Source organism: Carlito syrichta, unplaced genomic scaffold (genome assembly GCF_000164805.1).
Source record: "Carlito syrichta isolate Samal-C Ts95f unplaced genomic scaffold, Tarsius_syrichta-2.0.1 Scaffold308854, whole genome shotgun sequence".
Classification (NCBI taxonomy): Eukaryota; Metazoa; Chordata; class Mammalia; order Primates; family Tarsiidae; genus Carlito; species Carlito syrichta.
The window spans coordinates 487,111-501,087 of NW_007252950.1; the positions used below are offsets into that span (position 1 = coordinate 487,111).

The 13,977-nt window shown below is 40.9% G+C and overlaps 1 protein-coding gene across 1 annotated transcript in view; it reads right to left on the bottom strand.

Annotated features, from left to right (window-relative positions):
- Positions 1-2,574: 2,574 nt before the first annotated feature.
- The window catches only part of NUPL2 (nucleoporin like 2), a 16,292-nt gene continuing 4,889 nt past the window's right edge, over positions 2,575-13,977 (bottom strand). The window contains exons 3-7 of the mRNA XM_008066195.1: positions 12,915-13,009; positions 7,638-7,714; positions 6,472-6,558; positions 3,800-3,884; positions 2,575-3,190 (exon numbers count right to left, since the gene is read on the bottom strand). Of these exons, the coding sequence (XP_008064386.1) occupies positions 2,613-3,190; positions 3,800-3,884; positions 6,472-6,558; positions 7,638-7,714; positions 12,915-13,009 (922 nt within the window). The 3' untranslated portion in view covers positions 2,575-2,612. The remainder of the gene's footprint in view (positions 3,191-3,799; positions 3,885-6,471; positions 6,559-7,637; positions 7,715-12,914; positions 13,010-13,977) is intronic.

Consider the following 13,977-nt stretch of genomic DNA (forward strand, 5'->3'; position numbering starts at 1 on the left):
AGGCAATCCTCTCACCTCATCCTCCCAAAGTGCTGGGATTAGACTTTAGCCACCGTTCCTGGCAGTTCTTCCCTATTCTTTTAGGTCATTAAGAAAGGCTGTTTAGTAGTCCAGTATATGAACCTGCCACAATTGAATCATTGATGTTTCAAGCTGAATTATGTGACGCTTACTTGCATGAATACTGCACAGCTAAATCATGGTATACCTCTTAAATAGCATTTTTAAATACCAGCTCACTTTCGCTACCGCTTTAATCTGCTCTAGCTGTTCTACTTCTCCCTTTCTAATCTGTGACCAGATAATCAAACTAGTTAAATCAGTTTATTTGCCACAGCAGCTTATCTGCAATTCTGTCACTTGCTCTAGGCCCTAGGTGAAAGGGAGAGCTGTTGCAGCAGCTGTGAGGGAGGCTGTTTTTGCTTATTTCAGCGCCTGCCTTCCGGTAAGTCCAGTTCTCCTGGAATTGGTTCTTGCTCACTGGATAAACCTGGGCGATGGTAGTGTGTGCTATTGCTGTGATTGCCTTATCCCTTCTGGACCTACCTTTTCGGGGTCTGAAAACTCAATTTGCCTTTATGCCAGACCAACACCTTGTTGGCCCCTCTGCTTTAGTTTCTTGCATTTTTCAGTAACCCACAGCATTTGTTGGTGCTCTTTAACAACTTTGGATCACTATTAAGGTCACTGCATTTTTGTGTGTGCATGACCATAGAAAACAGACTTCAACAGTTAAAACTGGGTTAGGTATTATTAAATAGCTGCTGGATAGGCCGTTTCCCAAACTTGCCTGAAAGATCGCAAAAAATACTTGTTAATGCATTCCCAATGGATAGGCTTTGTAATTTGGATATATTATTTAACTAACAAACACCTCAGGTTATTCTTAAAATCAGGCATATTTGGAAACAGTGGCCTCGGGAATGCTGAGAAGTTCAACTGAGATCTAGGGGATCCTGTAACCAATCTATAAGTAGTGTAGGATTCATCCCATGGGAGCAGGACAATTCTAGAATTCAAACCCCTGGCTGGAATGTTGGAAAGTCTCTAGAACATGAGACCAGAAAAGGAACTTATGGCTTATTTACCTTCTCCACACCAAAGACGGTTTCAAACACGATTCCCTGGGATTCTATCCCAAACATGGGCATTCCAGAACTGCTAAAGTCATACAGGTCTTCAAAAAGTATGCAGAGAATGTAGGTCCTTTGAGGACTGAATCCTTTGTGTATGTGCTAAAATCACTTAAGGTACATAACCTTTATTAGGCAAGGTCTTATTTTTACTTAAGAAAACCAGCTTTGCCTATAGTTCCGGCTACTTGGAAGGCTGAGGTGGAAGGATCGCCAGAGCCCAGCAGGTTGACACTGGGGTGGCCTTGAGTGTGCCACTGCACTCCAGCCTGGGCGACAGAGTGAGACTCCAAATCAAAATAAATAAAAAAATAAATATGCACATAAATGCTTCAGCTCATGACAGGCCTCAATTTCTTGGATCACCCATACATGATCTATATCTTATTTCCTCAGTCTGAGGACACAGGGATATCTAAACATGCCAGAGAATTCCAAAGGAAGATCTAGGAACAGGCTGGGGAATCCTGGCCTCACTACACAATGCTATTTATTCACATGAGATCACGATTTCTATTCCTCTCACAATTCATCCATTTGATAGATTAATGTGATAATTACATAAAAATTAGACCAAAATAAAAATTAACCTAAGACTGTTGAAAAAAATGCAAATGGTAGGCTACAGACAGCTGCAGTTGAAAGGGAAACAAAATTATGAGGAGAAAATGCTTCTTAGGACCTAAAAAAACCGTAGTCATCCTTTAAAAACTGTCATTTATGTCCTTAAGAGAATCTTTAAAATGAAATCATGCTACTGATGTTTATTGTATAAGCAAACTAAATGTTTGAGCATTTCCCCCCTAACAGTTCCAGAAATTATCTTCTTCCTTAAAAAAAAAAGTTTAAAGGGAAAACTTTAAATGGTGACAGTCCAGTGGGGTAGTGTGAGGAAAGTACTTTATTCACTGCACACACAACTTTTCAGTTCCATTCATAAATACAGCATGATAAATTCTCTTGCTTGCTGTCTTTGTTATAGCGTACTTAAATAGTTAGGCTTAAGAAAAAAGAGTTCATTTTTTTAGAGACAGGTCTTGCTCTGTCACCCTGGTTGGAGTACACTGGCATGATCATGGCTCACTGCAGCCTCAAATTCCTGGGTCTAAGTGATCCTTCTACCTCAGTCTCCTGAGCAGCTAGGACTACAGGCATGTACCACTATGACTGGCTAATTTTAAAGTTTTTTGTAGAGATGGGGGTCTCACTCTGTTGCCCAGGCTGGTCTTGAACTCCTGGCCTCAAGGAATCTTCCCACCTCTGCCTCCCAAAGTGCCGGGATCACAGGTGTGAGCTGCTGCCCCCAGCCTAAAAAAGTTAAAATTTGAAGCCTCTAAAGTTATTATTGAAAGTTTATATTTCTTATGCATATATACATGTATATGTGAATATATGTACATACATATATCTATGCTCCTTTATATGAACCATTCAAAACAACTTCAAAAACCACTCATTTTTGTATTTAAAACTGCCCTTCTAAATAGTTAGAAGTTCCACAGGTGGTGGCTTTAGTGGAATTTTCCCAAGAGTATATTTCTTGGCTTGAAATTGTTCCAGTTCTTCTTCTGTTAGTTTATCCCTGGCTGTGAACAGCACACGATCTGTTGTGATGATGCTGTTTGAGGCCGAGAGAGAGGTAGATGTGCTGCTGTTTCCAAAGGTGTCACTGGATGGCTTCGAAAAAGCAGTGTGAGAATGAGAGCCTGGGCTACCGAAGCCAGCCACAGCACTGCTGCTTCCAAAGGCCGGGGCCACAGGAGCTCCGCCAGGGCCTGCTGCCAAGGAAGGTGGAAATCCTGAAAATCCCGTTGATCCGAAACTGGAAGCTGCAGGGTTTTTAAATGAAAATGAAGCAGCAGATGTGACTTCAGGCTTCCCAAATCCAAACGCTGGAGCAGAAGGAGAGGCGGCAGAACTGGCAGAGGGGGCAGCTCCAAACACGGGAGGATTCCCGAAGGCAGAAGGGCTTCCAGAGGTGGCAGCGGCAAATCCAGAGCTGGCTTTAAAACAGAAATTCTGGGCATTATCACTGCTGCTGCTAGTGACAGGAAAACCTACAACCAACAGAAAAAGAAGAAAGTCATCGGTTACAGTCAGAAGATGTCACCACAGTGCCTCTCCTGAGTCCATTTCCCTATTTGCCACGTTTGGATGTGGAGCAGCTTATTTTGGGAGGAAGAGAAGAGAAAGGTGAAAATGAGACGCCAGAGCAAACCCACGAAGCCCTGCTGTCCTGTCTTTGCTGCTGCCGACCTGATTTTCACTGTCATTGGCCTTCATCCAGAGAGAAAGCTTGGGACTAGGGAGTGGACCTTCACTTGCCCCCATCTCACCAGACCGCCACCAGAGGACATGCTGTGCTGCTACAGTGACAGGAAAGTTCTCAAGGCGCTGCTCCCACAACTATGTATTCCCATGAAACTCCGGAAGAGCCATTTCTAAAACATCCTTCCAAAGCCTGAGCCGTGAAGTCTTTCAAAGAATATGCCCATTCTGGTTGCCCTTTCACAAACGCTGATGAGCCAAATTCTTTCAAGCTCCAGAAGGGAAGATGGTAGAATTTACAGAGGTGATTTAAAATGGCGCCAGAGGCTTATAATTTGAAACCTATAAAAACCTTATTTTTCTAAATTGGTAAAGTCCTACCTGACTTTATCACTTACCTGATGACCCAAATGTTGTTTCTTGCTTACTGCCAAATCCAAATGCAGGTGCAGCTTGATTTACTCCATCCTTTACATCCAGGAGCTTCAAAAAGAGTACATAAATAATGAAGTGCTTGGGGAATAATTCTCAGATAACTTTTCCATACACTTAACAGTCAAATCCAACTTTTAAAATGTGCGTTAAAAATGTGAAGTTAAATGTTTAACGTGGAAAATCCCCGTAATACGATGTCGAAAAGGGTAGGATATAATATCGTGTAAGCAGTATAATCTCAACTAATATGAATAGAAAAAATGCACATCAATAAGTTATAGTGATGGTTTCTGGCTGATGAATTATGGGTAATTTTAATTTTATTCATGCTTTTTATACTCTCTAAATTTCTACAATGAGTGCATATTACAATCAGAAAAATATTTTTAATAATATATTTTTTCAGTGTCTATATTATAAGGTTGAATCTGCATTTATCAAGAAATCTAGATATTAGTTAAAAAGGACCTTTGCAGGATACACTAATGCTTGAACTGAAGGAGATTCACAATTCCACCATTAAAAGCTTACCACTAAAATACATGGAACAGTTCCCATTCCCCAAGAGTACTTTATGCTCTTGTACTCCCCTACTCTAGAAATGCCTTTTATCTCTGCTTGCTGAAATCTTAGCCCCCTTTCAAGCTTTTCACTTATTGCTTCCCTCCAAGAAGCCTTTTCTAATCAACCCAAACAGATAAAAGTGACTTCTCATTTGGTAGCCCCAATAACATTTTTTTTAATCAACTTTTTTTGAGATATGATTTACATATAATAAAACACACCCACTTAATGTATTTATTTCAGTGAGTTTGACAAATTATAGCCACCAATTAAGATGCAGAACACTCCTAGCACCCCTAAAAGTCCCCTTGTGTCCCTTTCCAGTCAACCCCCTCTCAATGCCTGGTCCCAGGCAACCACTCACCTGCTTTCTATCATTGTGCAGGTATATGAGACTTGTCTTTTCTAGTGTTTCAGATAAATGGAATCAGATAGCACGTACTTTTTTGCGTCTGGCTTCTCTCTCTCAGTGTAATATTCATTAACAGGTAAATATATAAACAAATTGTAGTATATCCATATAGTAGATTACTACTCAGCACAAAGAAGGCATGAGCTACTGACACATGCTAAGCCAGCTGTGGTGGGCTGTCCTAGATCCTCACCTATGAAGGGGCCCTGGAAAGTTAGGAAAGAGCATGGACCTTCCGGCCCTGAGGAAGATTCTGCAGTTGTCTGAACTCAGACATCCTTTCTCCACCAGCTCTCATCAATGGTGACAGCAGGCCACCTATCACATAAAGACAGAATACTTCCAAGAAGTCCTGCTAAATTGGAACACCATACAACAAATGAAAGGAGAAAGAAATTAGCTTGCACAAGAGTCTAGTTATTTATAAAGCATATACTGCTGGGTGTGGTGGCTCACACCTGTAATCCCAGCACTTTGGGAGGCAGAGGTGAGAGGACTGCCTGAGTCCAAGAGTTCAAGACCAGCCTAGGCAACTTAGCAAGACCTCATTTCTACAATAAATCAAAAAATTACCGGGGCGTGGTGCTATACACCTGTAGTTCCAGTTACTTGGAAGGCTGAGGTGGAAGGACTGCTTGAGCCCAGCAGGTCGAGGCTGCAGTGACCATGACTGTCCACTGCACTCTAGCCTGGGTGACAGAGTGAGACTCAACTAAAAAAAAAGGAATTTTCATGGGAGTAAAAATATCATAACCTTATTGACAGAGATAATGAACACGCCACATATATCTTTGGAGAAAAGTGGGTATATGTCTTCTAAGGCATTTCTGTATAAGACAAGGAACAGATGTTAAGTGGCCTTCAGTCACAAAGTATATATTTGTCTGAATGTGGATTTGTATCATTTTTCAAAATAATTTCTTTTCCAACACAGATAATCTTGAATACTTGAATTTATGTAATACTTCACAATGTTCAAAACCAGTACTACCAAAGTTAAAGTCTTTACCCTAAAAATAGTCTTTTTTTAATTTTAATTTTAATTTTTTGAGTTGGAGTCTCATTCTGTCACCCAGACTGGAGTGTGGCCGCTCCCGGTCACTGCAGCCTTGCCTGCTGGGCTCCAGCGATCCTTCCGCCTCAGCCTTCCAAGTAGCTGGAACTACAGGCGCGCACTACCACACCCAGCTAACTTTTGATTTATTGTAGAGATGAGGTCTCACCAAGTTGCCCAGGCAGGTCTCGAACCCGCGGGCTCAGGCAATCCACTCACCTCGGCCTCCCAAAGTGCTGGGATTACAGGCTGAGACACCAAGCCCGGCCATTTTTTTTTTTTTTTAAAGAGATAGGGTCTTGCTCTATCATTCAGGCTGGAGTACAGTGGCACAATCATAGCTCACTGTAGCCTTGAACTCCTGGGCTCAAGGGATCCTCCTGCCTTAGCCTCCCAAGTAGCTAGGACTACAGGCACACGCCACTATAACTGGCTAATTTTTGTATATTTTTTTGTAGAGACAGAGTTTTGCTCTGTTGCCCAGCTCATCTCAAACTCTTGGTCTAAAGTGGTCTACCCGCCTCAGTCTCCTAAATACAGAAGCATCCTCTGCAAAAAAGCAACAGATAAAGACACTTCCCTCAAGATAACTCTCCAGTACTTACCAAAGCTACTTTCGTTGATATAGTTAGACTTTTCAGTTCATTTACCCTGTTCCTCCATTGATTTATTAACTGTTGAACTGAATTCAGCTAAAAAGAGAAGACAGACATTATGACTCAGTATGTTTAAATTAATTTCTTCAAGAACAACTTCACATATTTATTTGCTCAAACCACAAAAAGTTTATGTAACTGTATTATGGTCCATAACTTGCAAAATTTGCCCTGATCTTCCCCTATTTGCCAAAGGTATTCCAGCTCTAGTCCCCTCTTCTTGTTTTTCTTTTTTTTTTTTTTTTTTTGAGTTGGAGTCTTACTCTGTCGCCCAGACTGGCGTGCAGTGGCAGCTTCCGGCCTCTGCAGCCTCGACCTGCTGGGCTCCGGCGATCCTTCCGCCTCAGCCTTCCAAGTAGCTGGAACTACAGGCACGTGCTACCACACCTGGCTAATTTTTTCGATTTACTGTAGAGATGAGGTCTCGCCAAGTTGCCCAGGCAGGTCTTGAACCCGCGGGCTCAGGCAATCCACTCACCTCAGCCTCCCAAAGCGCGGGATTACAGGCTGAGCCACCGAGGCCGGCTACCTCTTGTTTTTCAATGCCTTGTATCACCTGGTTAATAATCACAAGTATCTGGCAGCACAGAGTTGTTGTGTCTGGATGGGAAGTGGACATGTATGTAAATTGAAATGCATGATCATGACTGCAGACAACAACAAAAGTACAGCATATATATTGTTTCCCTCAGGTACCCAACTTATTCTAGTCCAGATTTTTGAGTTTTTGATATTTGATGCGTGAGGATGTTAATCTGTATAATAGACTGCAACTTATTTAAATGTGTTTTTCTAGCATTCATCACTGGACCTGCAATAACAGATTCTCAATAAATGTCTGTCAAATGTTGATGACAGGTTTGATTTCTGAGACTGCTAAATAATTTGTAACAAAATAATGATATTCCTAGTTACCGCAGCAAAAATGTTATCATTTTAGATAACAAACCAAGTTCAAAGAAAGTCATTTAGAAAATAAAAATAGCCTTTCTCTGAAAAAAAAAAAAAATTATAGACCTCATCAGTTTTGCCAAAACACGAGCAAGCCACAACACAGAAAACAGTAATTAACAGCATATCGATTACTGAGGTAGATGAATAGGAAACAAACTTACATAACTCTGTAAGTTATTGCTGGTTAAGAAGTTCTGGTATTCAAGTCTCAACTCCTCTGGTGAAATGTCTGTAAAACCTGAAGTGAGGAATCAATTGGAATCTTTAAAATAAATATCAATAATTGTGATAGTAAGGCTAGAGGTGCTAAACAAGAAAACAGCTAATGTTGATTATTAGAAAGTTTTCATAATCATAAGGCAAAAATATAAAGCTTACACCCTATGTAATGTTTAATAAAGAATAAAATTAAGATAAAATATAGTTGGTTATATGATCTTTGAATGGGGAAGAATTTTCTAAAGATAAGTGGAGTAGAAGGAATAGCAAAGAAAAGAAAAATAAAGATTTGACTAGGATAGGCTTGGTGGCTCAGCCTGTAATCCCAGCACTTTGGGAGGCCGAGGCGAGTGGATTGCCTGAGCCCGCGGGTTCGAGACCAGCCCTGGCAACTTGGCGAGACCTCGTCTCCACAATAAATAAAAAAAATTAGCCAGGCGTGGTAGTGCACATCTGTGGTTCCTGCTACTTAGAAGGTTGTGGCGAAAGGATTGCCGGAGACTAGCAGGTTAATGCTGGGGTGGCTGCGAGCGTGCCGCTGCACTCTAGCCTGCATGATGGAATGAGACTCTAACTCAAAAAAAAAAAAAAGACTTAACTACACTTACATTCAAATTTTTACAAAGAAAAAATTCCACCAAAAACTACAATGAGCAAAATTAAAAGGCAAATGAGGGCCAGGTACAGTGACTTACACCTATAATCCCAGCACTTTGGGAGGTCAAAGTAAGAGGATTGCCTGAGTCCACATCTCTACTATAAATCAAAAAGTTAGCCAGGCATGGTGGCATGTGCCTGTAGTTCCAACTACTTGGAAGGCTGAGGTGGAAGGATCGCCTGTGCCCAGCAGGTCGAGGCTGCAGTGGCCGGGAGCATGTCACTGCACTCCAGCCTGGGTGATGGAGTGAAAGTCCAACTCAAAAACAAAACCAAAATTTAAAAAACCAACAACAATAACAACATAAAAGGCAAACAATATATTAGGAAAACCATAATTGCAACATACATGACAAGAGAAGCCCTTAGTACACATACCTCTCACAGATCAGTAGGAAGAATAAATAAATATAGGTAAAAAAAAACAAAACAAAAAAAACAGGTGATTCACAAAACAATTCAAAAGGCCAGTGAATAAAAGAAATAAAGTTAAATCCTAAAATGTAACTTAAAAGAGATTAAATCTTTACTTATCAGACTGGCAAAATATTTTAAAAGCTATTATTCACTGTTATTCAGAATGTGGTGAAATGTATCTTCTCCTAAATTGTTAAGGGAATTTCAATGGTACAACATTTCTGGGGGGAAAACTGTCAATAAGCACAATAAGCATCACAAGCCTGAAAAATGTTCACATCCTGTGACTTGTAATACAATTTCTAAGATTTAACCTTGGGAAATAACTACATATATAAACAAAAGGTGTCATGTGTAGAGATATTCATTACAATATTTTAGTAATAGAGACAAACTGAAAACCAAAAAGTGGAATACAAAACTAGAGTATGATCCTAATTACACACACACACAGTTGGCTCTTGCACAAAAGACGTGAACTGCAAGGGTCCAATTATACAGGGATTTCTTCTGCCTCTGTCACCCCTGAGACAGCAAGACCAACCCCTGCTCTTTCCTCCTCCTCCTCAGCCTACTCAACGTGAAAATGAGGATGAAGATATTTATGATAATCTATTTCCACTTAATGAATATTAAATGTATTTTCTTTCCCTTATGATTTTTCTTAATAACATTTTCTTTTCTCTAGCTTACTTTATTGTAAGAATACAGTATATAAAAATATAGCAAACAAACAAAAATATAACAAACAAAATGTGTTAGCTGACTATGTCACCGGTAAGGCTTCCAGTCAACAGTAGGCTATTTGCAGTTAAGTTTTTGGAGAGTCAAAAAGCGATGAGTGAAATTTCAACTGTGCAGAGAGGGTCAGTGTCCCTAACCCCAATGTTGTTCAAGGATCAACTCTCTATATAAACAAGACGTATGTTTGTGTATGTGTGTTTTGAAAGAAATATACTAACATGTTATAGTTATCTCTGTGTCATCAGGCAATTTTTATTTTATTTACATATTTTGGTACTTTCTAAGTTTTCTACAGCAAGAGCTATGAGTCTTATAATTGGGAAAACTTATTAAGAAAGGAAAAAAGGCCGGGTTCAGTGGCTCAACCTGTAATCCCACCAATCTGGAAGGCCGAGGTGAGTGGACTGCCTGAGCCCGTGGCTTTGAGACTAGCCCAGACAACTTGGTAAGGCCTCCTCTCTACAATAAATCAAAAATTAGCTGGTAGCCGGGCTCAGTGGCTCAGCCTGTAATCCCGCACCTTTGGGAGGCTGAGGTGAGTGGATTGACTGAGCTCGCGGGTTCGAGACCTGCCTGGGCAGCGAGACCTCATCTCTACAATAAATAAAAAAAAAAAGCTGGGCTCGGTGGCTCAGCCTGTAATCCCGCGCCTTTGGGAGGCTGAGGTGAGTGGACTGCCTGAGCCCGCGGGTTCGAGACCCGCCTGGGCAGCAAGACCTCATCTCTACAATAAATCAAAAAATCAGCTGGGTGTGGGTAGCGCATGTCTGTACTTTCAGCTACTTGTAAGGCTGAGATGGAAGGATCGCTGAGCCCAGCAGGCGAGGCTGCGGTGGCTGGGAGTGGCCACTGCACTCCAGTCTGGGCGACAGAGTGAGACTCCAACTCAAAAGGAAAAAAAAAAAAATCAGCCGGGCGTGGTAGCACGTGCCTGTAATTCTGGCTACTCGGAAGGCTGAGGCGGAAGGATCGCAGGAGCCCAGTAGGCGAGGCTGTGGCGACCAAGTGAGACTCCAACTCAAAAAAAAAAAAAAAAAAAAAAAAATTAGCTGGGCATGGTTCCGTGCGCCTGTAGTTCCAGCTACTTAGGCTTAGGCAGAAGGATAGTCAGAGCTCAGCAGATTGATGCTGGGGTGGCCATGAGTGTGCCACTGCACTCCAGCCTGAGTGACAGAGTGAGACTCGAACTCAAAAAAAATAAAATAAAAAGAGGAAAAAAAATGTTCAGGATATTTTCTACAAAGAATTCCTTGTAACCCAGATGTCACTAATTCCAAGGACACCTACGTCAGAATAAACACAAAAAACTAAATATTCCAATCAGAACCCTGGATTCCTTCTAATGACTTGTCTTCCCCCTCTTTATTAACGGTCTAGGCAAAACAAAAACAAAAAACCCAGGAATCACCTAGAATTTCTCTTTTCCCTATATCTAATCAATCTGCATTCCTGCCGGTTCTAATTCCAACATAGAACTTGAATTTGACCAATTATTCCTCTCCACTGCTAATAACTCAAATCCAGTCAGCAGTGGCAATGTTTCCTGACATGTCTCCCCACCTCTGCTCCCAAAACACCTTTCCCCACCCCACACACAGCAACCTGAGTAAGCTTTTTCTAATCAGATCTTATCCCTCTCCCGCTTAAAGCTCTTTATAGCCGCTTGCCCAGTGCAATTAGGCCCAACATGATCTGGCCCCTGGTTCTCTCTCTGGCCTTCTGTCATAATCCTCTCTCCCTACTTCACTCTCCTCCAGTGATCTAGGCCTCAGTAGTCCTCAAACACTGGCAGCCTCGTTTCCGCCTCAGGGGCTCCACACTAGTGGTTCCTACTGCCAGAACTGTTTTCCCCAAATCTTCCCCTAACTTATACCTTTCTCTTCATTCAGGACTCAGCTTTAATACTGCCTCCTAGCAACAGACGACCACACTATCATAAGCAAACATTGTCCTAGCCCTGGTTATCTGTTCCTTCCAGCTATGCTCAGCTAGAGTTCCTCATCAGAAACACAGAACACAGAAAATGATCTGAGTGACTATTTTCTCAATTCTTGTAAGATGGGACAAAAATAGTGTTCTAGCTGCACAGAAAAGGTTAATTCATTAACATATAATGCCTAAGGACAGAAGTACCCAAACTTTTTGGTCTCAGGATCCATTTACATTCTTAAAAATCACTAAGAGTCTCAAAGAGCTTTTGTTTACATGGGTTACATATACTGATAATGACCACATTTGAAATGAAAACTGAGAAGTTTAGAACTTATTTAAAAATAAGAAACTAATGACATATCCATTAAAATAAAAAAATTTTTTCATAACAAAGAATAAAAATTTAGTGAAATGAATAGCATTGTTTTCTGTTTGTAAATGTATTTAATATTTGGGTTAATAGAAGACTGCTGGATTCTAATCTGTGCTTCTGTATTCATTCTGCTGTATGGTTGACAAGTAAAGAAAACCTGTACTTACACAGACATATGATTGGAAATAGAAAACTTAAAAGGCTTTTTCAGATAACTGTGGGCATTTTTCTTTGATACTACACCAAAATTTGACAAGCAGTAGTTTTGTTTTTTTTTTGAGTTGGAGTCTCACTTTGTCTCCCAGGCTGGAGTGCAGTGACATGCTCACACCACCGCAGCCTTGTCCTGCTGGGCTCAGGTGATCTTTCTGCCTCAGCCTTCCAAGTAGCTGGAACTACAGGCATGCGCCACTACATCTGGCTAATTTTTTGATTTATTGTAGAGATGAGGTCTTGCCAAGTTGCCTAGGCTGGTCTTGAACCCGTGGGCTCAGGCAATCCTCTCACCTCGGCCTTCCAAAGTGCTGAGATTACAGGCATGAGCCACCACGCCCAGCAAGTTTTCTATAGTTTTAATTTTTGTTTGAAAGCTTGAATTTTGTCATTGGCAATAAATATTGTCAGAGAAAAGAAAGGAGTATTCGAAAAAAATGCTATCCCTGTAGTTCAGCTAAGACTCCTCACCTTCAAACATTATCTCCAGAAGAGGCCTCAACTTTATGAAAAATAACTAGAACCAGGTAGTCAAGGCCTTACTGGCAGGCAGAATATGACTCTTCTCTTCATTGAGGGCAGCTGAGAGGTTCTGAAGTTGTACAGATAGGGAACCAAGAAAGCAGTGCCTCTGCTCGGGCTTACAGAATTTAAATTGTGGTGGCTCCTGACTGAATTGTCTTTTCATGTGAAGTAGGTATCTTAAAAGAACTATATTCTCCAATCTCAGTCTCTGAATTATGAAGTTCAGCTAGAATACTCAAATACTTTAAATAATATCCAAACTTTTCTAATTGTAGCTAAGTTTGTAACTGTTTTCTTTATTTGGCATGGTTTGGCTTTAGAAAATAACAGTTTAAAAAACACACAATTTTTTAGTTACCTGAAATACTAGATTTCTTTTTCACTGGTGAATAAACAGAAAACATCCACTGCCCTGATGATTCCCAAACTTCCATATCTTTTACAATTCCTTCTCTGTAAAAAAAAAAAAGTAAAGGATCTTAATTACTTAGTAAAATTTATCATTTACATTTTCAACAAATGAAATTTTAAATTCTAATAAATATTTAGTTTAAATGTTTTTCTATATGTTCTAAAGAGTATTCTTTAAAGCAGAAATTTACTAACACCTGTAATCTCAGCACTTTGAGAGGCGGAGGCAAGAGGATTGCCTGAGCCCAGTGTTTTGAGAACAGCTTGGGGAACACGACGAGACCTCGTCTCTATAATAAACCAAAAAAAATCAGCCAGACGTGGTGGCATGCACCTGTGGTTCCAGCTACTTGGAAGGCTGAGGCAGAAGGGTTGCCTGAGCCCAGCAGGTAGAGGCTGCAGTGGCCATGAGCGTGCCGCTGCACTCCAGCCTGGGCAACAGAGTGAGACTCCAACTCAAAAAACCCCAAAACAACAAAAAGAAGTTTATAGAAATAGGAACTATATTTTATGGTTATAAATATTCAATCAATAATTTTGTTTTCCAATATAGTGAACCATTAAACAATATACTTAGGTAAAATCTATCACAGATACCATATTTAAAAAAAAATTAGAATAAAATACTAACTTTAATATTTATTATCATAAATATTAATAATCATTTAACTAGAAACAACAAAGTACCACTTATGTGATATAGAACCATATAATGGTTTAAGAATGAAGTCAAGCCGGGCTCGGTGGCTCAGCCTGTAATCCTGCACCTTTGGGAGGCTGAGGTGAGTGGACTGCCTGAGCCTGCGGGTTCAAGACCCGCCTGGGCAACTTGGCGAGACCTCATCTCTACAATAAATCAAAAAATTAGCCGGGCGTGGTAGCGCGCACCTGTAGTTCCAGCTACTTGGAAGGCTGAGGTGGAGGGATCGCCAGAGCCCGGCAGGTCGAGGTTGCAGTGGCTGGGAGCGGCCACTGCACTCCAGTCTGGGTGACAGAGTGAGACTCCAACT